Source organism: Exophiala viscosa (genome assembly GCF_022695815.1).
Source record: "Exophiala viscosa unplaced genomic scaffold EDD37scaffold_1, whole genome shotgun sequence".
Taxonomy (NCBI): Eukaryota; Fungi; Ascomycota; class Eurotiomycetes; order Chaetothyriales; family Herpotrichiellaceae; genus Exophiala; species Exophiala viscosa.
Genome location: NW_026944353.1, coordinates 3,022,588 through 3,045,933, shown reverse-complemented (window position 1 = coordinate 3,045,933; position 23,346 = coordinate 3,022,588). Strand labels below are relative to the sequence as shown.

The window sequence follows — 23,346 nt, the reverse complement described above, 5'->3', positions numbered from 1 at the left end:
TTGATTTATATCAATGCACTGCAGCCATTGGCTACGAGAACGAGTAAGTGTCCATTGCAAGACGTGTCCCGGGCATCTCCCCGGAAGAAGTCGGGACAAGGCTGCCCCTTCTATTGTTCTTTCCTTTCCACCAGAAGCTCCATGTCTCTTAAAGACCGGTACCATCCTGTCATGCGTGCCCAGTTATGAATTTATGGTCAGTCCGGAGTCCTGCCTGGGACAGGCCGTGCCCACAATACACCGCTTCTTACAGTATCATTTCGGCCGGAGATGCTTTGTCCGAGGAACTCCGACCTACTGAACAGTGATTCGGCGTTGGACATATTTTGCGGTGGGGAGCCGAAAAGGTGTTCTTTGGCGCCCTTGCCCGTAAGGCGGCTCGGAAGCCTTTACAGTAGTGGTCACGGGCTGGTTCGTTGGCCATAGCCACGGCTAGAACACCTGTGACCCGAGGGCATCGGATCCGAATGACAAGACCATATTTGCGAATCACGTTGACGCACGGTAGCCGAGGGCCTGGCGTTAGGTTCTCCCCAGTGTGGTGAGATTTTATCCTGCATGATCATATGCTTACCTCTGCAAGAGTGTTATGATTGTGAGACTGAGACTCGCACGTATGGGAAACAATGTCACACTCCAGGACTGCGTTACTTGTGTGTGTCACAGGCAGAGCCATAGTGAGTGCCACGGTTGGTAGGGGACTGTGTGCAATCCGGGCAATCAATACTGCAGTCCAGTGCCAGAGCGGGCAGAAGATGAATGAGGAGCACCGGCTGACAATTTCCGGGCGATGTGAGCAACCTATGGTCCATCCATTGGTGCAAGGTAAACGATTTGGGCGCTGTGTTTTGCTTGGAGTTTTAGGTGGGCACAGGCGGCTGAACCTCTCACAACGTGATTGCTGGGGGTGCAATATCCGGGTGGTAGAGGGGTAGATCTAGGTTCATTCATTTGGGTCCCCGCCATGCACAGCGAGTGACACAGAGAGCATCAGACCAGTTCATTCAAGGGATGCAGATGGCATGAAAAGGAGTACTGGTAGGGAAGTTCCCGAGTCGAATATAGCAATCACTGAGCCCTGTTTTCCACACTTCACTACTGTGTACCTGCCCAACGCCGCGCTGATAGCATTCATGTACATGGTCTCATAACGTCAATGGTGACAGAGCTGACGCCGCCTCTTCCAGGTCGAAAAAGTCATCCACGCTGAGAGGATCGTTCGCAGGCATAACAATGCCAGCTGGGCTCTCGTCCTCTTCTTCCAGGAAAACCGGACTCAACCCAGAAGAATGTACGTCGCTTTCCCGAGTAGCTTCGATATTCGAAACATATTCGTACCCTGAGGGCAGGATTGTTTCCTTGACAAAAGGTGGGAACATCTTCTCGAGCAGACTCTGGTCAATGGTGTAGAAGTCGTCCGGCACAATCTCCACATCCAAGTCTGTTGGCGCTTTCCGTTTTTGGCCGGGTGCTGCAGTCGAGATAGGAATCGGCTCTGGTGTAGGCTTCAATAGGTCTTGCATGAGATCGCGCTCGTGGTCGGTCAGCCGCAAACCGTCGATCAAATGACTGAACGGACCGGATCGTAATTGCGCGTAAATTCCTGGAGGAGGTGTTTGGCAAGTGTCTCCTAGCGACGCTGGGGATGCGGAGTCGCTGGTCAGGGATCCAGGAGAGAACGCAACATACTCTTCGTGCTGGATGTGCGTCGCGTGCTTCGTCTCGTGTGGTTGGCTGTCAGCCTTGGGGCTGGTAGGAACTGAGTATCGAGGTCGATCCTTCGGATGGAGGTTTTGTAGGTAGACCTTGAGTATGGATGGCTCGATAAACGTTGGTAGGCATGACTTTGCTGTAGGATTGCTGTTGATGTTTGGTGTTGGTCTGGTCGGGCGAGCAGCCATGGAATCTGTGTTGGCTCTCTTCAACGTGCTTGTCGGCTTGTTGACATGCGCTAGAGCAGACGGCCTGCCATGTTGACTGGAGAGTGAAAAACGATGACTTCTTGGATCTATCGAAACAGACTGACTGTGTTGTCTTCTTGAAGGTTGCTGTTGTTGACTTTGAGTCTGGGTCTGGTTGATACTAGAGTCCAACTTCCTCCTCTTGTTGGCTGACTCGGGCCATTTGTTACCAAGAGCCTCAAGCTGTTCCAGAGGGAACAGACGGTCGATGAATGACGCCATGGTGTTCGACGTATATGCGCAGCCTTGCTGAAGACCTATATGGAAGAAACACCAAAGTGCCAGACGTCGGATGTGGGAGACGGCAATCGGCGAAAGGAATAGGAAGTTGAAGTGGAGGACGGAAGAAGGTATATAGCAAGAAAGCGAGGACTGGGCAAAGCAAACAATCAATATTACCTGTGCCAATTCGGGACCCTGAAGTCTGGCTATGCTGTTCCATTACGGCCGGTGGAAGGGCATCCGACTGCTGACCCATACTGGACCATTTTCCGGCCCGAGTCGACCAAAGAGAGAGAGAGCTTGTGCTTCGACCATATTGTGGGCTATGAGAGTTTGGCTCCATCGGAAAGGGGACAAACATGTTCTTGGTCTGACCATTTCTATGGTCGGCTTTCTCAGCACGCTCCACGTCAGATCGAACGGTGAGAGTAGCTTGACACGAAGCCAGGGTCGAGCAAGTTGTAAGCTGACGAATAAGAGAATGCGTAGGACGGCAGGCGAGGACGAAGATGGGAAAGCTGCAGAAGAAAGCATGGGCGGTGATGGTTCGGGGCCTATGCTTCCAAGAGTTTGGAGACTCCGTACCTCTCCATAATTGTCTGTCAAATCCACAAACAATTCAATCCTGTAATCTGGAGCTGGGGCATCCGCACGGGGGTGGCAAGGACACGGCAGGCAAAGTCTGTTCTGTTCGTGATCGTCCTATATGTACTCCAGAGGCAGGAGCTTGTCTTTCAACAGAGGAAAGACATAAGGATGGAATGGTCGTCAAGATATCGAGCTTTATGCAACTCATCAGCACGATAAACCCGGATTTGGCGCGTCTTCAAAATGGCCAAAAGATCCAGTTGTCTCTTCGAGGATGAGAAACAAATACTCCAGACTGACTGACGCTTTGATCAATCCGATCTCCGGACAGGGGGTGATTTTGATTTCTGGTAACTTTCGCATGGTTGCGGTTGTGGTGCGACCCTGACTATCGGATCCGACGCAAGCCGCACAGTGACAGCATGTGCCTAGAACCCCTGTTTGTTGTCACCGATCTTGTACCCCGCGGGTCCGAATGATGGGCGCTGCTGACCAGGGTCGTATCCGAACCATTAGGCGGGGTCCAACGGGCTTCTAACACGGGCAACGAGTTCCAAGTCCTTATCGAGTTGTTGAAATATAGCAGAGCGCAGACTCGTTCAACTCCATGACTTACTTGTCATGTGTGATTCCTCTCTGTGGCCCTTGACCAGCATGTCTCATGATATCATACAAGGCACATGGCCCCTGTTAGAAAATCAGGGCAATTGAGGCCAGATCGACAAAGAGGCTCTGGGCCAGCCGAGTGATGCCCGACCTCAATGCTCGTTCACAAGATCTCAATTACGAATACAGCAAGGCTATATGACCGGTTACTTGAGACAGCAGCCAAGGCACTGCCTGAATGCCACCGCAGGGCATGATGTCTATCACCAGAATGACAGGATTTTCTTGCGCTGTTCTGGAATACCGGTGGGAAATTGCCATTCTTGTTTCATTTCCAGTACTCAACCATCACTGTGTGTGCCGAAGTCTGAGTGACTCCATAATGCGTGGCTCTTGCGTATTAGACGACTGGTCTGAAGAAGATAGAGGTACAACATCTTTCAATGTCAGAAGATAGGGGACCAATGTCAGAAACTAGGCACAATTATTAATAATGAGGGGTTGCTGACCGGCCACGGGGACTTACCGATGCCTAAACTCCGATCAACTCTCCACCATTCTTTCCATTGATCATCAACAGCACCACTCTATGGATTGTTGGAAGGGATGACACTCCAATAAAGCTCATGTGCAAGTGGTGGAGCTTGTCTTCAGCGACCTACTCACAATGGGGAGGGCGCAGGTCGAAGATAATGACTGGTATGGAGTGCAAGACCCTCGCAAGCGCAAGCAGATCCAAGACAGACTGGCACAGAGGGCGCGACGTATGAGGTATCCCAATCGATATTGCATCTTCTCTACTGACATTCCATCAGGGAAACGTCTAGCAGACTCGAAGATCCCCAATGAGGGTACTTCAGTTACGAGAGACACGGCGAGTACTTCGCCAGAATCCGGCAGCAACGACCGTGACAAGAATGAAGAGTCGCTGCGTCCACTCACTCTTTCGATACCTCGCAGTCCTAGCTCATATCCGGCTTTCGTTTCTCCATCGGCTAAACCAGATACCTGCATGCCAGTGTACCTGAATGGCTCCGTCTTCACGGCGTTGTTTCAGAATGGTGCAATGATGGGTCTCTTATGCTCAAGCACTTTTGCACACAAGTCAACGCCCTTTGGGTCTGAAATACCTACAACCATACGCCCTACCACACTCCAAATCACCAGAGTCCATCCTTCATGGATTGACCGCTTTCCTTTCCCAAAGATGAGAGATAACATGATTACTCTGCTGAGCGTGATTGACGAAGAAGAATTTCTGGCCGACTTATTCTGCATGACCAGCTTCACGGTCGATGACGGTGGCGCGTCATGGGATCCCAGAGCCTGGAAGATTGGCAAAGACTTTTCAGCGAAATGGGGCTATCTCTTCTATTGACCTGTTCTGACGTGCCCTGCTCCAGAACCCAACCTTCGGTAACAAGACTATCGCTGCAGCCCGTCTTCACCGCTGCTGTAATTGCATCTGCGACAAGGTCAGGCGCGCTGCTGTTGGGACAGTGTCCAGTTTTGATGTTGTGGACATCAACTTTGTTTCCACTCTCCTTCTCGATCATCTCGATGCACGCACGCTGGAAGTCCGGAGGCAAGATGAGATCGTCTTCGGCAAATATCCACGATACAGGTAGATACTTATATCCAGGATAGGTGAGCTTGTCCTGGAAGCTAGGCGTCGAGTGATATGTCATCTTCTTGACCATCTCAACGCCTTTCTCGGGTGGGAGGTCCGAAAACATCAGTCTTGCGGCTTCGTCGAAATCGACATGTTTCATGAAGTCTCCCTGCGAACGACAACTCAGTACGTACGGTACAAACGCGGTCGTCGAAGTACCTACGTCTACCTTGAAAAATATTGGCAGCGCTCATCCCATCAGGTCCCCGATCGACTTTCCAGGGGTCGCGACCGCCGAAGTCAAGTATACGAGTCTGACGAGCCCGCCTTCCTTACCAGCCTCTTTCCTTTCTCTCTTGGAAATGCCCTTGGCGGCTTCGGTGCCGACCATCCTTCCCCTCATCGGCCAGTTTCTCCACGATATCGTGGAAGACGGCTGCATCCTCCTGCATCGTTGCGGCTTTTTGCGGGGGCTTTCTGCTCGCTGAGGGGAGCTCCTCGACGAGCGCCTCGAATCCATCATGGCGAAGCTTGTCAACGATGTCGGAGTAAAAGTATGCGGGTGAAAACGAGCCGGGAACAATGACGATGGAAGGCTTCGGGGCTACCATGACTGAGATAGGTCTTCGTACCGACGTCAATAACACCACAAGAAGGTAGCGTGATAGCTGTTGGTAGAGGCACCTGTGATATGCTCGATGAAAATGAGGAGAGGTCAAGCAACCAAGTATTATGCAATGATATTCTCATTCAGCAGACCAAGGAGCACGTCTGACCAATTTCTTCCTCGGAACCGTGCTGCCCTCCGTTCTGACACAATGGAAGGATCTGGAGAAGTCTGCCCAACATCGTGGGGAAATCGGCAGTTTATACATCCTCGGAATCAGAATATAGGGCATGAGAAAGTCAGAAATTAAGGTTGATTCAATGGTGAATTCGTCGAGATATGGTCCAGGTACTCTCCAGGTTTCAGGGTTTCGGCTCTAAACCTAACCCCAGACACTGACTCGACTCGGTCAATGCGGTCAACGACGGTATACCCATTTAGTACAGCCGAACCCGAATATTCGCCGCGTCCCTGTGAGGAAGAGAGCCTTGACACCTATAGACCAGAGACAAAAATGGTCCCTTTCTATGTTTACATTTGGCTCGACTAGCAGTACTGGTACTATCCCTTCACCTGCCAACCCATTCCACTGCAAACTCATTCCACTGCCAACGATACAGAACAGAATGAAAAACGCGTCAAGTCAACGCCCAAATTAGAACCTCAGATTTTTCACGATCCGATATTGCCATGGATAAAAGTCGGCCGCACAATCAACTTCTCGTCCCACGGAGCGGAAACGCCCCGATCTTTCTGCACCATCATCGCGTCCGTCATGCTTGGGTCGATCTCAATGTCGTAGAGCTGGTACAGCCGGGTAAGAGTCAAGTGAAGCCCAATGTCTGCTAAATGTTTCCCGATGCAATTTCGGGGACCATAGCTAAACGGCCGAGACATGTTCTTCATATCAGTCGTGGCGTTCAACCACCGTTCCGGAATGTACTCATTAGGATTGGGGAAGACCTTCGGGTCACGTCCTGTCACGTACGCTGGAGTCGCTACTTGGACGCCCGCAGGGATGAAATGGTCGCCGATGACTTTGCCTGGCGATACGCGCGGGAAGCCGGCACTGAGGGGCCCCCAGATGCGAAGTGTCTCCTCGATGCACGCGTTCAAGTACTCCTAGAGAACCACGTTAGCTTATCAAGATACCCGTGACGGCCCGCCTGGCTATCATCGATGGTAGTCAGCACTTACCAGTTTGGTGGTCTCCTCGTAGGTAGGTTCGTGCTTGGGGTCCGGAAACGTTGTACGAATTTCGTCCAGGAGCTTCTTTCTCACATCAGGTCTCTTGCCGATTTCCCAGATCGTGTATAGAGTTGTCACCGCGGTCGTATCACTTCCTGCGACGAGGAAAAGGATAGAATGTTCGACAAGTTCGGGGCCGGTCAGCTTGCTGCCCGTTTCGGGGTCGACAGCATCTACCAGATTCCTTAGGAAAGTACCTCGGGCATAATCGTCCCCGTTCTTGTTGATCTTGTCGTAGAAGTCCTTGACGGAATTTTCCGCAAACTTGATCAACCTGTCCAAGGCCTTGTAAGCATCCTGGATCTTTTTGAGAGGCACCCGTCGTAGCTGCGGGAAGAAGGCTTGAAGCGGCACAGTTTGCATGAAAGCATCCAAGTCATCGTGGTTGAGGGTACCTTTGCCGGACACGCAGTCGAAGGATTGCCCAAAACTCAAGTACGTGGTGATATCGAGATAGTGATCCAACGTCTTTTGGAAAATGTCCACTGATCCTTTATTTGCGGCCGCCGGAGCAAAGACGACGTCCAGGAGCGTCTTCACTTTCTGGTGAATCATGGGCTCGTCCTGCAGAAGTCCTTTCAAGGAGAAAGCATGGGATACCAGGCGTCTCAGGCGGGCGTGAGCAGCCTTGTTTCTTTCGTTGAGCAAGCTCACTGCCCCCGTTGCAGTAAACATGTCGTAAAAGACCTTCTCCTTTGGACATGGGTTGGACGACTGCCCGTAGATGTCCTGCCACGATTTCATGTTTGAGAAATAAAGCTCATTTGTTCCGACACGTACTGGACTGCCGTACTTCTCGAGCATTTCGTGCTGCCATCGAATTCGATTCATCTTGACCATTGACGTTAGGGGGTATATGGAGGTGAACTTGGCGAAGAATGGTCCCGGAAATTTTGCTAGAGGGTGAAAGTAGATATTGTATACGATCTTGCCGACCAGATACAGCAAGGGCAGGGTCCACAAGGCTGTGAACCAAGGGAGGTTCTGCAGCTGAATCATGGTCGCTGAGGTAGTCATGGTGAGGTGCGAAGGGTGAATGGGGAGAACTCGTGTTTTGCCCTTGTGTGTTGTTGTTCTCAATGGGAACTGCTAGGATCAATGCTGGGGCTGAAGCATTCAGGGTATATCACTATGGCAGTATCTCGGAACAGGGCCACTGGCCGGAGCAGGTATGGTAGATTGGGGCACGCCGGGAGAATCTGGGGAAGCCACGAATGCTTGTTGTGATGCTCTCCAGATAGACAGCGGACCTTCGGAGCAAAAGGAACCATTGTTCGGCCCGGAGACCGCCTTCAACAATGAAAAGGACATTCATGGTCAGGATGGTGGCAGACTCTTAGCCATTTACATGGCCAGTTTGAGTCTTACATCGTTGTATCTGCGCGGGGTACGAGAAGCCGTGAAGGCTTTATGGAAGTATCCCTGAATACACAAATATACCCGTAAAACTCATGGCTCACCGCCCGCTCTGAACCTCACGAGACTCTGTGAAAGATGACGGGATCGAAAGATGGCATTGATGAAGGCCACGATTCCAAAGGCTTCGAACGAGGAAGATCAGGATACTCTGTGCTAGGCGTAGCCCCGAAAGTCGTTGTCACTGTGACCCTATTGCACATTGCAAGTGGTAAACCGCTGCTGCAGAGGGCAATAGCCAGATTCACATCCGGTTCAGGCGCTGCAGAACTTTCCATACAGGTGGAATTAATCTATCTGGAGCTCTAATCTTCTCAGGAGGAGGTGAGGTGATGTTGCACCCTTCCCAGCCTTGGCGCCTAGACCGTTGTAAATGAAGGGTCTTGCCTTCTCCGTAATCTTACGACCCTATCACATTGAAAACATCTACCTTACCTATTGAACCTCTACGACGATGACAGACTTGGTGCTCCCCCAAGCGGCGAAAATTCCACATCATGAACTCTAGGACAAATGCTCCAGACTGAAACTTCTCCAGGCATGAAAGTTGTAAGTGTCAGCATAAAAGATGGAATGCGTTCAGGCTGCTCGGGGCCCGGAATTAGTCACGGAAAGAACCTGCCTTCGGATCCAGGTTGACTTCCGTCCCTGTGAACCCGAAAGTCCAGCCGCAAATGTCGATTTGGATTCCAGTTTCATTCCAGGTTTGTGTCCTACAACTGTCCGTGCTGATCCACCCCTGCAATCGAAGTGATATTATGCGGCTATTGCTTGACCCGAGATCTGGAGCATTGGTTCCAGCCAACCTTGTCTTCCTGGGGCCGCCACTTCGAAGCTCCTAGATCCGGTCAAGGTGTGACACGGACAAAGCGAGGCTTGTGCCCCGGACCATTACTATTCACTCAGATCTCAGACATAAGAAGATTGGGGTCTCAGCTTGCAGTTTTGTTGGCAGCCACAGTGACATCTTTTGCACACGTTATCAAAACTTTTGTTGGTCAAGATGGCACCATGCGCAACCAACGACACTGCCCATTCAGGGTCCTCATACAAGCCCAAGCACATTGAGGATAAGCTTTTCATCGATGGAGAGTTCGTGCCATCTGTGTCCGGCAAGAAACTCGACGTGTACAACCCTACGACCGAGAAGCTAGCCGCATCAGTGTACGAAGCCGGCGTCGAAGATGTTGATCTCGCTGTCAAGGCTGCGAAAGAAGCGTTCCCTGCGTGGTCTGCGCTATCCGCCGCTGAGCGAAATGGCTATCTGAACAAACTTGCGGACGCTATCGAGCGCAATGGCGAAGAAATTGCCTATCTTGAGGCCATTACCATGGGCAAGCCATCTGTTGATGATTGTGAGCTCGCTTCCCAACCTTCCCAAAGCTTGGCGCCCACAGCTAACATGTTGTCTCACACCAGTCTCGATCAAATTCTCCGTGCAGTTCCTGCGGTATTTCGCAGGTAAAGCACTCGACGTAGCTGGGGATTCGAGCATCAACACAACGGGCATGGTGACTCTTTCATTACGACAGCCATTCGGCGTCTGCGGTGCCATTACGCCATGGAATGTGCCACTGCTCATGCTGGTCAATAAGCTTGGGCCAGCTCTCGCTACGGGCAATACGCTGGTTGTCAAGTCTTCCGAGAAATCGCCTCTTTCCTCCCTCGTCATTGGTCGCCTGGCTCAAGAGATTGGCTTACCGCGAGGTGTCCTCAATATTCTATCTGGCTATGGTCGACCCTGTGGCGAGGCAATTGCGAAACACATGGATATCCGGAAGATCAGCTTCACGGGCAGTGTCATCGCAGGACGCGCGGTCAAAAAGGCTGCCGCCGAGTCCAATCTCAAGAATGTCACGCTTGAGCTTGGCGGCAAGTCTCCGCTCATCGTCTTTGAGGACGCCGATCTCGCCAGAGCCGTTCCTGCGGCCACATTCAGCATCCTCGTGAACAGCGGGCAGTCCTGTGTCGCTACCTCGCGCGTCTATGTACACGAGTCTATCGCCACGAAGTTCATTGATGCTATGAAGACAGCTATGGTGGAGATGTTACCAGCCGACGACCCGCTAATAGCAGGCACGCGTCGTGGTCCGCAAGTCGATAAGGCGCAGTTTGATCGCGTTATATCCTACCTTGACTATGCAAAGGAGAACAACATCAGTATCCCGGTAGGTGGTGGCCGGCAAGGGACAACCGGGTATTTCGTCGAGCCTACCATATTCGAAAATCCGCCTGAGGACTCCAGGGTAATGAAGGAGGAGATCTTTGGGCCGGTCTTGTGCGTCAATACCTTTACTGACGAGGCGGGGGTGCTGAAGCGTGCAAATGATACCGAGTTCGGTCTGTACGCCAGTGTGTTCACAAAGGATATCAGCCGCGCATTGAGAGTGGTGAAGGCGCTCGAGGCGGGAAGTGTGGGTGTTAACTGCTCCTCACCAAGTATGGCTGTCGATATGCCATTTGGTGGGTGGAAGCAGAGTGGTGATGGGCGGGAGTTGTCCAAACATTGTACTGACTATTGGACGGAGTTGAAGAGCGTTTTCATCGCGTTGTAGAGGTTGTTGGAGGCTTTGAAATGCACATAGGGGAAAATGTCATGGAATTAGTGCTACAATAGTCTTCTGTTCCAATGTGCTCGATGCTTGCTGTCTATGGAATCTTGAAGAGCACCCAACCTACAGCTGGTAACACCCTGTGGCAGCGCCCATGTGCTTACTAATCATGTGAACCTGCCAAGAGGCAAGGTCTAACGCTATGATCACAATAGAGCTCCAGCATCTCAATCTTCCCCATCAAGAGTCGCCCGCTTCCCCAACAAGCTCGAGGTGAAAGTTCGGAGCTTCGGAGGCAAAGATGGAGTTGCGAGACCTGTTCTGCGCCGGTTTTGCTCGAAGTGGGTGGGTCGGCCTGACCGTGGATGCTTTTCGTGATTCTATTCCGTTGATCGTTCCGGCCGAAGCCTCGTCGCGGCATCTCGGGTCTCAAGATGACCCTAGCGTCAAATTTGTGCCCAACGGTCCAATGTCAATAACATCAGTCAAAGCATTTGCACTGGTTATTTGAAAGGGTTGTGCAATCGCCTTAGAGTCCTGAAAAACACGAAATCTCCCGGAGGTCGACGGCTACGCAAATTTGAAAGGGGACCAAATCATGGGCTCGTTGTCGGAAACACCCATAACTACCAAAGCACTTGTTGTTGAAAAGCCTGGTGCACCGTTCGTCGTGGAGGACGTTGTCTTGGACAAACTACGCGACAATGAGCTTCTTGTCGACATCAAATACGCTGGACTATGCCACACTGTGAGCTTCACCCCCTAAGGAAGGATTTCAAACCTTACCACTCTCTCAGGACCTTGTGATACAACATGGGAAGATGCCAATCGGGGGATTTCCGGTCGTGGCCGGACATGAGGGTGCTGGAATCATCGTCGAGCTCGGCCGTGGGCTGGGGAGCTCAGGGCTGAAAGTAGGTGATCGGGTGTTGCTTGGTTTCGCCTCCTGCATGAGCTGTAGAGGATGTGAGGACGGTAGCAAAGGAGCCTGCGACAATATCGCTCTAACCAACTTCGGAGGGACGAGAGGACTTGAGGATACTTCTATCCGCCGTCCCAATGGCGCATTTATCAGAGGCTCTGTATTTGGTCAGTCGTCTTTCTCCAAGCTGGCGGTTTGCGATGTCAGAGCTGCGGTCAAGTATCCTGGTCCGGTCGAAGATTTGGCATTTTTGGCTCCGCTGGGATGCGGTTTCATGACAGGCGCGGGTACATTGCTCGATGTGTTGAAACCGAAGACGAGCAATAGTGTCGCCATTCTCGGGCTGGGTGCCGTCGGCCTTACCGCTCTCATGGCGGCAAAAAGCCTGAATGTTGCTGAAATTATCGCGATTGATATTGTCGAATCAAGGCTGGAGCTGGCGAAATCCCTGGGAGCAACCCACGCATTGAATGGAAAGAGCTACAAGGATGTTGAAGCTGCCATTCGAGAGACCGCCGCACGTGGTGTCGATTTCATAGTTGATACCACGGGAGCCACCTCAATGATCAACAGTGGCATCAAAGCGCTTGCTCAACAGGGCACATTTGCCATTGTCGGAACCCCTGTGCCTGGGGAGCATCTCAGTGTTGAGGCGATGGATATGCTTATTCACTGCAAGAAAATCATCGGAGTCACTGGGGCCTATGCTAACCCACAAGAGGTAAGCATCTCCTCTTTTTCGAGCGAGGGTGGGATGTTGACAACTCCTCAGCTTATACCGCGGCTTGTGAAAATGCATCAGGATGGATTGTTGCCTATCGAAGGCTTGTGCAAGTCCTATCCTCCAACGGACATCGACCAGGCAATCAACGACATGAAATCGGGAAAGGTACGATTCGTGCTCCCTCCTCCTTTTGCAACTGTTTCTCATACTGCTCAGGTAATCAAGCCAGTATTGGCTTGGTAGAACTGTCCTCGAGCAACGCCTTTGCATGCTACATGATTGAACTTACGCCACGGCAAAGCGGTGTAGTGCTCTGCACCGCCCGTCGAACGTTGCTTATACAGGTGGTCAACAGCAGCTGGGAGCCTGCTTTGGGTCCGGTGATAGCCGTACTAAACCTGCTCTAATCCAGCTACTACTGTCGCGAGGCAGTCACTCAAGCCTACACTTGCGCTAAGATGACCCTAGCATATCACCACAAATTGGTTCTCGCTACCCGAAATGCTGCCAGCACAACATGAGTAAGATAACAATGGCGATTGGAGGGTTGGCGAATACCATGCAGGTCCACGCCTACCGTCACAGAGATTATCGGCCTCCTATACTACAAAATATTTACCCTTGCGGTTACCCCAGACTTTCCAAGACCTTTCGATCCCGGTACGAGTAGGGGTATCTTCAGTAATACAAGCGAGATCCCTTATTCTCGAAGCTTGGCCAGGAGTCCAGGACGGGCTACCAACGGAACAGAATTCGGAATGAGGAAACTAGTCGCAGACTTCGTCGGCCCAAGCGCCACTCGCTTCCTCGAAGTGGTGGGAACGCCCCACAAACCCCGGACTAACGTCAAATATTGGATCTGGACTTCTACCCTCCTTGACCTGGAGTGCCTGGGGACCCGGGGTCCAAGCAATATACCCCATCCGGAGAACATTGACACTCACGAACATGGATTATTAAGGTGTGTTGATCCCCAGGAGCAAGTTCTCTGCAAAGTCCATGAAATCGACGTTCATCGATCAAGAGTGCCTTACACCACACCTACGCGTTCTACAGACTTAAAATGGACAAGTCTCGAGACGACTTTCAGCAGCCTGCTCCAGCCATGGAACCGCTTGACGAGGAGATCATCGTCTGGAATCATAAAAAGGAATTTGCTCTCCTTTTGGTCGGTGTGCCCCCTTGTGGCAAATGAGCATTGGCTTATAATCAATGACAGGCTCTGTGCTCTCAGTACTTCTGTCAGATGCTGTTCATTATCGGGGCCGGAGTCTACGCCAGGTCTATCGCTGCTGTTGTCGGCGGAGAAGCAATTGACTCTTGGTTGGTCTCATCAATTGTTGCAGAGTGAGCACGCACTTACAAACGAAGGCCGGCGATCTCAATCAATATTTTGACTGCTGCGACAATTCCTCCTATTGCACGAGCTGCGGATCTGTGGGGACGAAAATGGTTCTTGGTTGTGCCGACTTCCTTGGGCTTTGTTGGCAGTATTATCGTTTCCAGAGCATCATCCATGCAAATGGCGATAGTCGGCTTTGTGGTAGGCGGCGCCTCGTTCGGTGCTCAGCCACTTGTCCACGCTGTCGCCTCGGAGACCATGCCCCGCAAATACCGGTCTTTTGCTCAAGGTGCCTGCAACGCTGCCATTGCTTGTGGATCTCTCTTCAGCTTGCTTGTCGGTGGAGCGATAACGAACAACAACCCTGAAGGATTCCGGACCTACTGGTATATCTGTGCGGCGATATATGCGCTGTCGACCCTCATGTTAGCGACCCTCTACAACCCGCCGCCCAGAGAGTTGCAACTGTCCTTGACCCTCGGCGAGAAGATCCGCACCCTGGACTGGATCGGATTCTTCTTGTACATCGCAGGCCTGGTACTCTTCTGTCTGGGTCTCTCATACTCTCAGAATCCATTCAGCTGGCCCGATGCCCACATCCTGGCTGCTTTCCTCATCGGAGTGGTTTTCATACTCATTCTCATCGGCTACGAGTGGAAGATCAAGAAGGACGGACTTTTTCATCATGGACTCTTCCAGAACCGGAACTTTCCCATTGCCTTGGTGGCGGTCTTTATCGAGGGGTACGTCTTCATGTCGGCCAACATTTACTTCCCGTATGCCATGGAGATTGTCGTCACGGGAATTTCATCATTCAGGGTATTGGTTTGTTATTCGATTGCCTTCATCTGCCTCTTGGCCATGTCTTTCCTCATTGGAGGTTACATTTATCGGACCAAGACTGTTCGACCTACAGCCATATTCTCCAATGTAGCATTTCTGATCTACGCCGCTCTTATGGCTTCAGTCACCGCCAGCACATCTGAGTCTCACTTCTGGGGCTATGTCACATTTTATGGCTCTGGTCTAGGATGTGGTGTCATCACGCTTTACACGACCGCGCAGCTCTCAACTCCACCAGAGCTTATTGCCGTCACGTCAGGTCTTATGGGCTCTATCAGAAGTACAGGTGGCTCCGTCGCTGTTGCCATCTACGGCGCTCTGTTTAGTCAGGGACTCTCGAAGAACCTTTTCCCGAAGGTGGCTAACGCCGTCATCCCCTTGGGTGTTTCCGAGGAGACCGTCGGTCCTCTCATTGCCGATCTGAGCGCTGGTGCAACCGAAGCTGCACTGAAGCTGCCCGGCGTCACTCTCCAGGCTTTGGAGGCGGCAGGCGCAGCTCTGAAGTCTGCCTATGTGATCGGCTTCCGTGATGTTTACATTTGTGCTTGCGCATTTGCAGCCCTTGGTGTTGCGGGTAAGCTTCCCCGATTTCCCTTGTTGGCTGTTACACCTTGACTAACACGCAACAGCTACGATCTTCCTGAAAGATCCAAAGCAAGAATTCAATGCCAAGATCGATGCACCTCTTGATCGCATCGAGGTAAAGACTGTCGAAGCGGAAATGGCTGGAGAGGCGAAACATGTGGAGGCAACTACTCTTGAAGCATAGACTGAAGTGATGGAGATGCTGAGTCAAGACTGCTCTTTTTTGTACATGATGTGTCATTAGTCTTCAGCCATATTGTATTCAGACAAGACTGGCTCTGCCTGAATGCAGGGAGCTCGTTAGCTTCACTAAGGCCTGGTCACTCGTTGTCGATCCGGAGCCCTCATGTAATTTCATGACGCTAGGCATTGTCGCGTGAAAGGCCACTAGCTCTATCAGTATAGTCTCAGTCCTTCTGCTGTGGGAAGACCACATGCTCAAGGCTGCCGGAAGCTGGAGCTATATGCTAGGTGCGCTCTCCGTCAAAACATGCCTACAGACGAACGTCTCCCTGGGAACCGCCTTGCCGTCTCCTTCCCAGCCAGGCATCAAAATTCCGCTCGGCGTCAGCTAGAGAATCAAACCCCAGCAAGCTCTTTTGGTACGGCGCGTCCCCCCAGTTGAAATTGCACGGGCCTTCCCAATTCGATGCAGGAAGCTCAGCCAGCTCCTGGTCTCGCCTGATCTGCTCATTTCCATCGGACAAGTGGTAGTAATGGCGTGTGTCCAAGGCCCCAGCCACGTTGACCTCTGTCCTCTTCTTCCGCAGATCCTCGTACAATCGTAGAACGTCCGTCAACTGTGCATACCTCTCTTCAGGGTCCGAGGCTATACCGCTATTCTGCAATTTGGATAGGAGCAGTCCGAGAATGGCACCGTCCTGGTAGATCAGTATCCCCTATGAGATGCGACAATATCGAGAGCACTTACTTCCACAGCCATCGCAGCTCCTTGGCCCTGATATGGCAAAGTAGGGTGAGAAGCGTCACCGAGCAGTGCAACTGTGCCCTGTGTCTTGCGATCAGCCTAAGGGGCCTCCGTTTCGGCGTCTCGAAACGTACCTTTGTCCATTGATCAAGCTCCTGGAAATGAAGAAGCTTCCACTTTAGGGCAGACTTGAGGCACGAGATGATCAGGTTCAAGCTATAAGGTCAGTTGCAACGACAAAAGATGTACACGGGGGAAATATCATACGCAGGATCCCACCCTTCGAAGTTGGCGGCCATTTCATCCAGATTTCCTTGTGCAGTACGCATTCCCGGCGGAAGATCGTCAGCAACACTGTGACCTTCGTAAGCTTACCATTCGACCACGGTGACCGATAACTCACAGCAAGACCAGGTTGTACTCTGTCTTGTCTCTCAAGGGGTAGAACACTGCATGCCTGTTCGAACCCAGCCAGACTTGCACGTTTGCGGCTTCCATTATCTCGTCGACTCTTTTGTTCTTGAATGCCTTGAGTTGTTCTCGAGTGAATGTTCCCCGATATGCAAGGTCACCAGTTTCTAGTGGCGGCTTGGGGAAGCCCAGGACGTACTCGCGCAACCCAGACCAGAGTCCATCGGCGCCCACGACGACGTCTGCCGTTATAGGATCTTTGCTCTTTATCAGAACAATCTGCTTTCCTGAAGATTCTCCAGTACCCTCCTCGACGCCAACAACGTCTGCGTCAAGAAGAACCTGAGCCCCGTTCTTGCGAGCAGAACCCAACAAAACATTCTGGTAGTCTCCTCTATGAATGGCTCTGCTTCTGTCAGGCTCTGCTATGGGGGTGAGAACGTGTTATTGCACACTTACAACCATTCTGCCCCATACTCAGTCTCCATTCTATCTCCCATCGGCTTTTCAGCAAGGACACGCCCATCCTCGTATCGTCGTAAGGTGAAGCCTTCCACAGAATATGCTTGGGCTTTCTTCAATTCTTCGACCAGGCCGAGATGTTTGACGATCCGACAGGCATTCGGAGGGATGTGAATACCGGCTCCGATAGCCAGGATCTCTGGGGCTCGCTCAAGGACCGTAACCTCCAGTGGTGGATTTGATCGTCGACATGCGATTGCGCAAGCGAGACCACCAATTCCAGCTCCTACGACGACAACGTGGACCGGATAAAGCGCCTGTTTCTGGAGCATGCGGTTAGTAATCTTTCCGCAAGACGCTGAGTCCGGTGCTCTTACGAGGCTTTCTGGGCTATAGGATCCCATCTGATACAGACTTTTCTATATAACCTTGAGGCGGTTGAAACAGTATCCGTGCTCTCTTGCGACTTCCTTTGTCTCAACAACTTTCTTGGGGTCGAACTCGGATATGTGATGACTGCCACAGCCTTTCCTCCCAGGAACCCTTAACGAGGATGGCTATAAAATGGTCACCCATACTGTCCATGTCACATGCGGAAGGCCGTTGCGCGAGCACTGGACGAGGAGACGATGTCTCGTTCCGTGGCCGCATTCCGTTGAGCTTTTTCCAGCCAAGAGTACTCCATTCGCTAGTGGGTTGCTATACGAAGGTTCCCCGACACGCAACCTGGTCGGATAAGGCTGCCTTGCTCCTGGCCCCCGCCTGATGTTGGGGGACCCCGCTAATGCCTGCTTTATGTGCGGAGTTCACGGAGACTTGTTGTTACGCCGAGGACCCGGAACGAACATTCTTATTACTACCGTTCCTTTTACCCCAGACCGCCTTCCGCAGAAACACTTTATTCCACAGCAACAATGCTTGGGGCAAGCGCTGAACAGTCACCTTCCTCTGGACGTTCCGAAAGCAGAAGTAGTCAGTTTTCTGCACCCAGACGCTCTCGCGCCAAACACCCCGGCGCCCGGAAGAGGGCGGTCTATGTGGAGGAGGCATGCGTATCTTGCAAAAGCCGAAAGATTCGCTGTGACGGTAGACTGCCCTGCACGCCATGCGACCGGCGGTCATTTGATTGTCGATATGCCAAAAGTCATGATCAGGATCCACGTGGCGTCAATGGGCAGTCGAGCGCAACATCAGAACGCCGGAATCCGAAATCTTCAAGCCAAGTGTGAGGTATTCATCCACGGCCAATGACGCTCTTCCTAATTTGTCGACAGTGGGCTCTCCGAGCTAATAGGCATTGTTACTCAGCTGCAGAGGAAGATTGCTGTCCTTGAACAGCAGCAGCATGAGTCGGCCAGCGAGGAAACCACCGAACAACACTTCGTTGAAGACGGGAGTGGACCCAGTCAGAACAATCAAAGCATCATTCAAATGCCATCGCCTGTTTTTGCAGGTCCTACCAGCGCAGATTTCAGCTTCCGCGTTGCCCAAATTTTTCTTCAGCAAGAGAGTGGCACTCAGCCAGAAAGATCATGGGGAAATGCAGAGTTGGCAGCATCAGTCAGCTCTAATGACGATGGAGACAACTCTGCACAACTGCCACTCACGGCAGTCTCGTCATCTTTACATGGGCTGAAACTGCAAGATACCCTTCGACTGATTCAAATTTACCACGAATCGGTGGAAATGTTGCATCCGCTGGTAGATACAGAGTCCTTACAGCGGATGGCCACCTCGCTCTTCGCGGTTGAGAGCCATACTGCATCCACTGAATTGTCAGCAGCCATAGATATTGCGCATCTGAAGATGGCTATTTCAATCGGCTTGCTCGCCGAAGGCGGAGGTAGCAGCGCTGTAGCCAGAAAAATCCACAACGATCTGATCCCTGTCATCACCAACCATATAGTAGGAAGTACTTTCACCTTGGGAGGCCAAATCCTTTTCCTTCTCACAGTGAGTGTGTCCGAGTGGCTCTCGACTTGGCTTCGAAGCTAACGAACAAGGCATTCTATCATCTATTTCAGGACGATTCTCGCCTCGCCTCTCGTTATGTGGTCGTTGCGTCACGCATAATGGTCGAATCTGGGTTACACTTGAAAGACATACGCCGTCAATACTTTCCTTCAGAACCTGAACACGCAAGAGTACTTGTTGTACTTTGCACCTGCATCTACCTCGATCGTCAACTGAACTTCAACGCCGGTCTGCCTTTAAGTCTGAAGGACACTGAGATTGACATCCCTGAAATGGTATGTTGCCTTGGATTGACCCCGGAAATGCTATACTTACAAGGTGATCGAAGGATACGATGCCTCCATATTTGAAAGCAATGACCACTTACATGAGGATGGGTCCAAGAGCTTGGGCTGCTGTGACAGATGAGCGTGGCCAACTAAAAGGCAGGATCAACAATGAAGATTACGAATTCGTAAACTGGCAAGTATCCCGCTGGGAGGAGAGTCTACCCAGGGAACTTCGCATCCGACGAGACAGCCCCGTGGTCGACCAGATCGACCCTCAAGCGCCGCTGGATCGAGGCCCTCTGCTGCTACAATTCGTGCTGTACTTGCGTGCGAATCAGTTCAGGATTGTCATTATGCGACCGCTGTTATTTTCCACGCAAACATTCAACACAAACGTTGCACAGGTGAAGGATATGACTCGGCTGGCAAACGATACCATCGAGATGATAGTCACAGCAGACGGGACATACGGGTTGTACGCTACCCAGCAGCCACTTTTCAACCTCTTTCTGTCATCCGCACTATCTACACTTCTCCTTATCTACGTTCACGGTTCTCCGGCTCATGGGCCGGCGCCAGATCTCGACTGTCTCCCTGCAATGGACAAGACCGTGCAACAAGGGATAGAAAAGGGTCTGAAACTGCTGCGAGAATACTCGCTGTCGCGCTCATCGCAGCGCCTGTCTAAGAAAATCGCCAGCTTATTACAACGCCTCGGGTTCTCGTTATCAGGGTTTGACAAGCCTACCAGAATCAGAGACACGCATTTTGATCCCTTGCTGGGAGACAATCGTGTCGTGATGAACTCTGAACAGCCGTCACAAGACATATGCCCTCCACAGGACTTTTCTGGCTGGAATTGGACCAGTGTAACTGGGTACGATGGCGTGACCAGTGGTGGCCCATTTCAATATCCGGGCTCCAACAATCATGGTTTCTCGGCTCTTGCGCCCGCGGATCTGAATCAGCTGCCTTTCTCGCAAGGAGCAAACCAGTTCAACAGCGATATACTCCTGAGCTTCATGAATGATTTTTCGAATTGACAGCACGGTGGTGGCGGCGGCCACTGCGAAAAAGTGGCATTGCCTGACTGTTGGCGCTCTTCAGCCTCGACTGAATAGAACCATGTAATGTTCACTGGGAGATTTACGTGTACAAGGATTGACCTTAAATTTATGATCCACTGACACTCAGAAGGCTATCAGGGCGATCACTCTAGGGCTCGCGATTGCTGGGGGGCACCCACTGCCATCAATGTTCTTCGGTTGTAGATACTCTTCGCCAAATGCTGCCACCGTTTCGGGAAGAGGCTCGCATCTCACGTAGACACCTAGTCTGCGACCTCTCGTGAGCGCAGCGTAACATTCAGTCCTGTCTGGTGGACAAAAACACTGTGCACATCAGCTTCTCGAGTAGAAGTCTTGGTGGGACATAGCTACTTACTAGCAAACTTCTTGCCAGCCAGTCTCCGCGTCAGCGAATGCGACTACGAAATTCCGCAGAAGAGTTGCGAGCACCTGGTAATAGATAAGCGTCTGTCCATCTTCAGAGTCGAAAGGATGGTGTGCCTACTTTGGACATCTCCATCCAGCTGATGTCTGTCGCAGCCCTCGTCAGCCAATCTTGGTCTTCTCATGAGGTCGGTCGGTCAGCTCGGACTTACTTTTGCCAATGCACAGCCTTGAAGCGCCGCCGAACGCAAGATACCCGGACCCTGTGTGGTGAAAAGGTCAGGCAACAACTCACGCCCCGGAAGAATCGTACGTACAAAGATCGTACTTGTCTCCATCTTCGAGCCATCTTTCTGGACGGAACTTCTTCGCATCAGGTCCGTAGATGCCTTCAGATCGGCCTAGAACATAGGGGCTTGTTCCTGTTATGGTCTGGACCTGGTTAGTAGATAAAAGGAACGAGGACAGACTAGACATACGCCACTCGGAATGTGATACTCCCCTATCTGAATCCCGTCCCTAGGGACTACTCGCTGCATACTGTGGCCTACAATGGAGTGTATACGTAGAGCCTCGTTCATGACAGCCTGGAGATATGGCATTTTGTTAGCCTGCTCATATGTTACGACAGTATCGCAGGGTATTCCCCTCGTTTCCTCATCGATCTCGGTGACAAGCTTCTTCAGACAGTGAGGGTTCTTGAGGAGGTAGTATATCATCGAACGAAGAGATATAGCCGTGGTGTCGCTGCCTGCGGCGATGTTGCTGGCGGTCATGGAAACAAGAGCAGCCTCATCGAACTCGAGGGGCTTGGCCTTGTTGATCTCGACAAATCTCCCCAGCATATCACGGTGGTCACTTCCACGTAGGATCCGTGAGTGGACTTGGTCCATAGCGAACTGGCGAAGGCTGCCGTTGCGCGCAGTCAACGCCAGGCGATTGCCGATGACTGGCCGTAAGCGCTGGTGTATCTTGTAGACCCAAGGCACCTGACCCACCCAAGACGTGGACCTTAGGACCTTTTTGATCTGCTTCAATGCTTCAGACTCCCTTGCTGCATCCATCAGGCCAAATCGCTGTGAGAAGGTCACTTCACCAATGACATCTGGATTTGCGTTAGCTTGTCGCCGTGGGCTACTATGGATGGAGTATACCGAAGGCGAAAAGCTGGAGCCATAGTCCAAAGTCTATGCGTTGACCCTGGACATCGTGCAAGGTTGTCATGAAATAGGCAATGGCGCTGTCCATGTACGGTTCCAGCTCCATTAACGAACTGGTGGCATAGGCATTGTTCACGAGCCGGCGGTGATTCCGGTGGATAATGATGTCTCTCTCGGCGAACAGGTCGAACTTCCGCTCGCCTTGTTGAGGGAGATACCACTCGCTCTTTCGAAATTGAGAACCAGCGCCTGAAAAGGTGAACATCAACACGGGTGTTCATTCCAATTTTATTGAAGAAGCTCACCGTATATCTTCTTGACCGCCTCTGGAGAGATGGTGACGACTTCGTTGGGCCCGATACGTACGACATCTCCATATTGCTCATGCAGGCTTGTCAAGAGCTCGTGAAAGTCTCCTTTCCACCCATGGTATGCGAGCCACCATCTACTAAACCTGGCGATGAACGGACCTGGCACTTTGGCGAGTGGTGACGAGAGATGCAGATAAAGCGAACGACATAGCAGACCGACCACGGCGGCCAGGAACAGCCACGTCGTGAGTGGGAAGCCCATTGTCAGCGCAAGCATGTTGTGGTGGGCAAACGAGTCACCTCCTGAATGCCGCATCTTGCTCGGGCCAGACTCGAGCTGTTGCTTTAAAGCACTTCTTTTGAAGACGAGGCAAGATGGGTACTCCTTTCAATCTGCACTGCAGCCTTCTGTGAACAATGCCGTATACCCGACAGCACTTCCTCATTCCGATGCACCCCGGGAATGCTCCGTGCACCACATGCACTGTTGAAACTGCGGTGCACAATCTGCATTTGCATAACTAGCAATTAAGACTTACCTTTGAACACGGGAACTGGGTATTTACCCCAGATCCACACGTCCGAAGTGACCGTGGCATCGACTTAGCTTGGGGAGTAGAAGCCATGGTGGTTTGGGGAAGGCGCAAGGGTTGTTGTCAAACAGTGTGAATAATATGATACATTGATCGCTCTGTCCCCCTACAACTATCTGTGCATCTACCACGTACTTATAGGCCTATACGGCATCATTTTGCCTACCTGGTCAGGAGAACCTCGTCGACGCCTCCAAGGGATAAGTGTAACACCATACAAGGTTGAAACCGTGGTGCGGAGCGCCACCAATCCTGCGTGCTGTCTGACAGTTGTGTACTTGCCCTCCCTTGCCAAGCTGCACATGTTCAGGCTCCGGATGCGGTGGATGCACCTTGCTTGAGGTCCTGTGCTTGAAACCAGTAGTCACCGCTCTCACCTGTGCAAGTGCTGCTCGGACGGCAAGATTCATTTCGACTCTTGGAAACGCAGTGCTACCGATTCAACAGCAGTGACAAAGGTCGACCGCCTTGCAGACTAAATTAATCATCTGGTTCAAAGGAAGAATGAAAGTATGAATCAACGACCTCCAAAAACTCTCTACCCCTCCCTCCCACAGAC

At 51.7% G+C, this 23,346-nt stretch overlaps 9 protein-coding genes across 9 annotated transcripts; 5 read left to right on the top strand and 4 right to left on the bottom strand.

Moving 5' to 3' along the window:
* Positions 1-1,040: 1,040 nt before the first annotated feature.
* Positions 1,041-2,287, bottom strand: EDD37DRAFT_57391 (uncharacterized protein). Its single transcript, XM_062814376.1, has one exon. The coding sequence runs from the start codon at positions 2,181-2,183 to the stop codon at positions 1,146-1,148; it is 1,038 nt and encodes a 345-aa protein (XP_062675433.1). The 5' UTR covers positions 2,184-2,287; the 3' UTR covers positions 1,041-1,145.
* Positions 2,288-4,044: 1,757 nt separating this feature from the next.
* Positions 4,045-4,755, top strand: EDD37DRAFT_645299 (uncharacterized protein; the record flags this gene model as incomplete). Its single annotated transcript, XM_062817618.1, has 2 exons — positions 4,045-4,141; positions 4,193-4,755. 2 exons carry the CDS (start codon positions 4,045-4,047, stop codon positions 4,753-4,755), a joined length of 660 nt encoding a protein of 219 aa, XP_062675432.1.
* A 1,146-nt stretch (positions 4,756-5,901) lies between these two features.
* Positions 5,902-8,090, bottom strand: EDD37DRAFT_57356 (cytochrome P450). Its single transcript, XM_062814368.1, has 2 exons — positions 6,794-8,090; positions 5,902-6,718 (listed from the first exon to the last, which is right to left on the bottom strand). The coding sequence occupies exons 1-2, from the start codon at positions 7,859-7,861 to the stop codon at positions 6,269-6,271; spliced, it is 1,518 nt and encodes a 505-aa protein (XP_062675431.1). The 5' UTR covers positions 7,862-8,090; the 3' UTR covers positions 5,902-6,268.
* A 1,049-nt stretch (positions 8,091-9,139) lies between these two features.
* Positions 9,140-10,875, top strand: EDD37DRAFT_57352 (aldehyde dehydrogenase). The gene is made up of 2 exons (XM_062814367.1): positions 9,140-9,615; positions 9,680-10,875. Exons 1-2 carry the CDS (start codon positions 9,264-9,266, stop codon positions 10,813-10,815), a joined length of 1,488 nt encoding a protein of 495 aa, XP_062675430.1. The 5' UTR covers positions 9,140-9,263; the 3' UTR covers positions 10,816-10,875.
* A 425-nt stretch (positions 10,876-11,300) lies between these two features.
* EDD37DRAFT_57310 (putative alcohol dehydrogenase) lies at positions 11,301-13,111 on the top strand. The gene is made up of 4 exons (XM_062814363.1): positions 11,301-11,560; positions 11,610-12,455; positions 12,507-12,623; positions 12,675-13,111. The coding sequence occupies exons 1-4, from the start codon at positions 11,411-11,413 to the stop codon at positions 12,699-12,701; spliced, it is 1,140 nt and encodes a 379-aa protein (XP_062675429.1). The 5' UTR covers positions 11,301-11,410; the 3' UTR covers positions 12,702-13,111.
* On the top strand, positions 13,112-15,451 carry EDD37DRAFT_57317 (siderophore iron transporter). Its single transcript, XM_062814365.1, has 4 exons — positions 13,112-13,626; positions 13,678-13,781; positions 13,830-15,217; positions 15,273-15,451. The coding sequence occupies exons 1-4, from the start codon at positions 13,522-13,524 to the stop codon at positions 15,410-15,412; spliced, it is 1,737 nt and encodes a 578-aa protein (XP_062675428.1). The 5' UTR covers positions 13,112-13,521; the 3' UTR covers positions 15,413-15,451.
* Positions 15,375-17,433, bottom strand: EDD37DRAFT_671362 (putative salicylate hydroxylase; the record flags this gene model as incomplete). Its single annotated transcript, XM_062819408.1, has 7 exons — positions 15,375-16,109; positions 16,160-16,237; positions 16,291-16,372; positions 16,424-16,510; positions 16,560-16,973; positions 17,027-17,352; positions 17,407-17,433. The coding sequence occupies 7 exons, from the start codon at positions 17,431-17,433 to the stop codon at positions 15,723-15,725; spliced, it is 1,401 nt and encodes a 466-aa protein (XP_062675427.1). The 3' UTR covers positions 15,375-15,722.
* A 510-nt stretch (positions 17,434-17,943) lies between these two features.
* Positions 17,944-20,315, top strand: EDD37DRAFT_604424 (uncharacterized protein; the record flags this gene model as incomplete). Its single annotated transcript, XM_062814743.1, has 4 exons — positions 17,944-18,254; positions 18,304-18,982; positions 19,054-19,278; positions 19,332-20,315. 4 exons carry the CDS (start codon positions 17,944-17,946, stop codon positions 20,313-20,315), a joined length of 2,199 nt encoding a protein of 732 aa, XP_062675426.1.
* A 399-nt stretch (positions 20,316-20,714) lies between these two features.
* EDD37DRAFT_671349 (cytochrome P450 family protein) lies at positions 20,715-22,585 on the bottom strand (the record flags this gene model as incomplete). The annotated part of the gene is made up of 7 exons (XM_062819407.1): positions 22,189-22,585; positions 21,878-22,132; positions 21,203-21,828; positions 21,041-21,155; positions 20,936-20,986; positions 20,845-20,870; positions 20,715-20,789 (listed from the first exon to the last, which is right to left on the bottom strand). Exons 1-7 carry the CDS (start codon positions 22,508-22,510, stop codon positions 20,715-20,717), a joined length of 1,470 nt encoding a protein of 489 aa, XP_062675425.1. The 5' UTR covers positions 22,511-22,585.
* Positions 22,586-23,346: the final 761 nt, after the last annotated feature.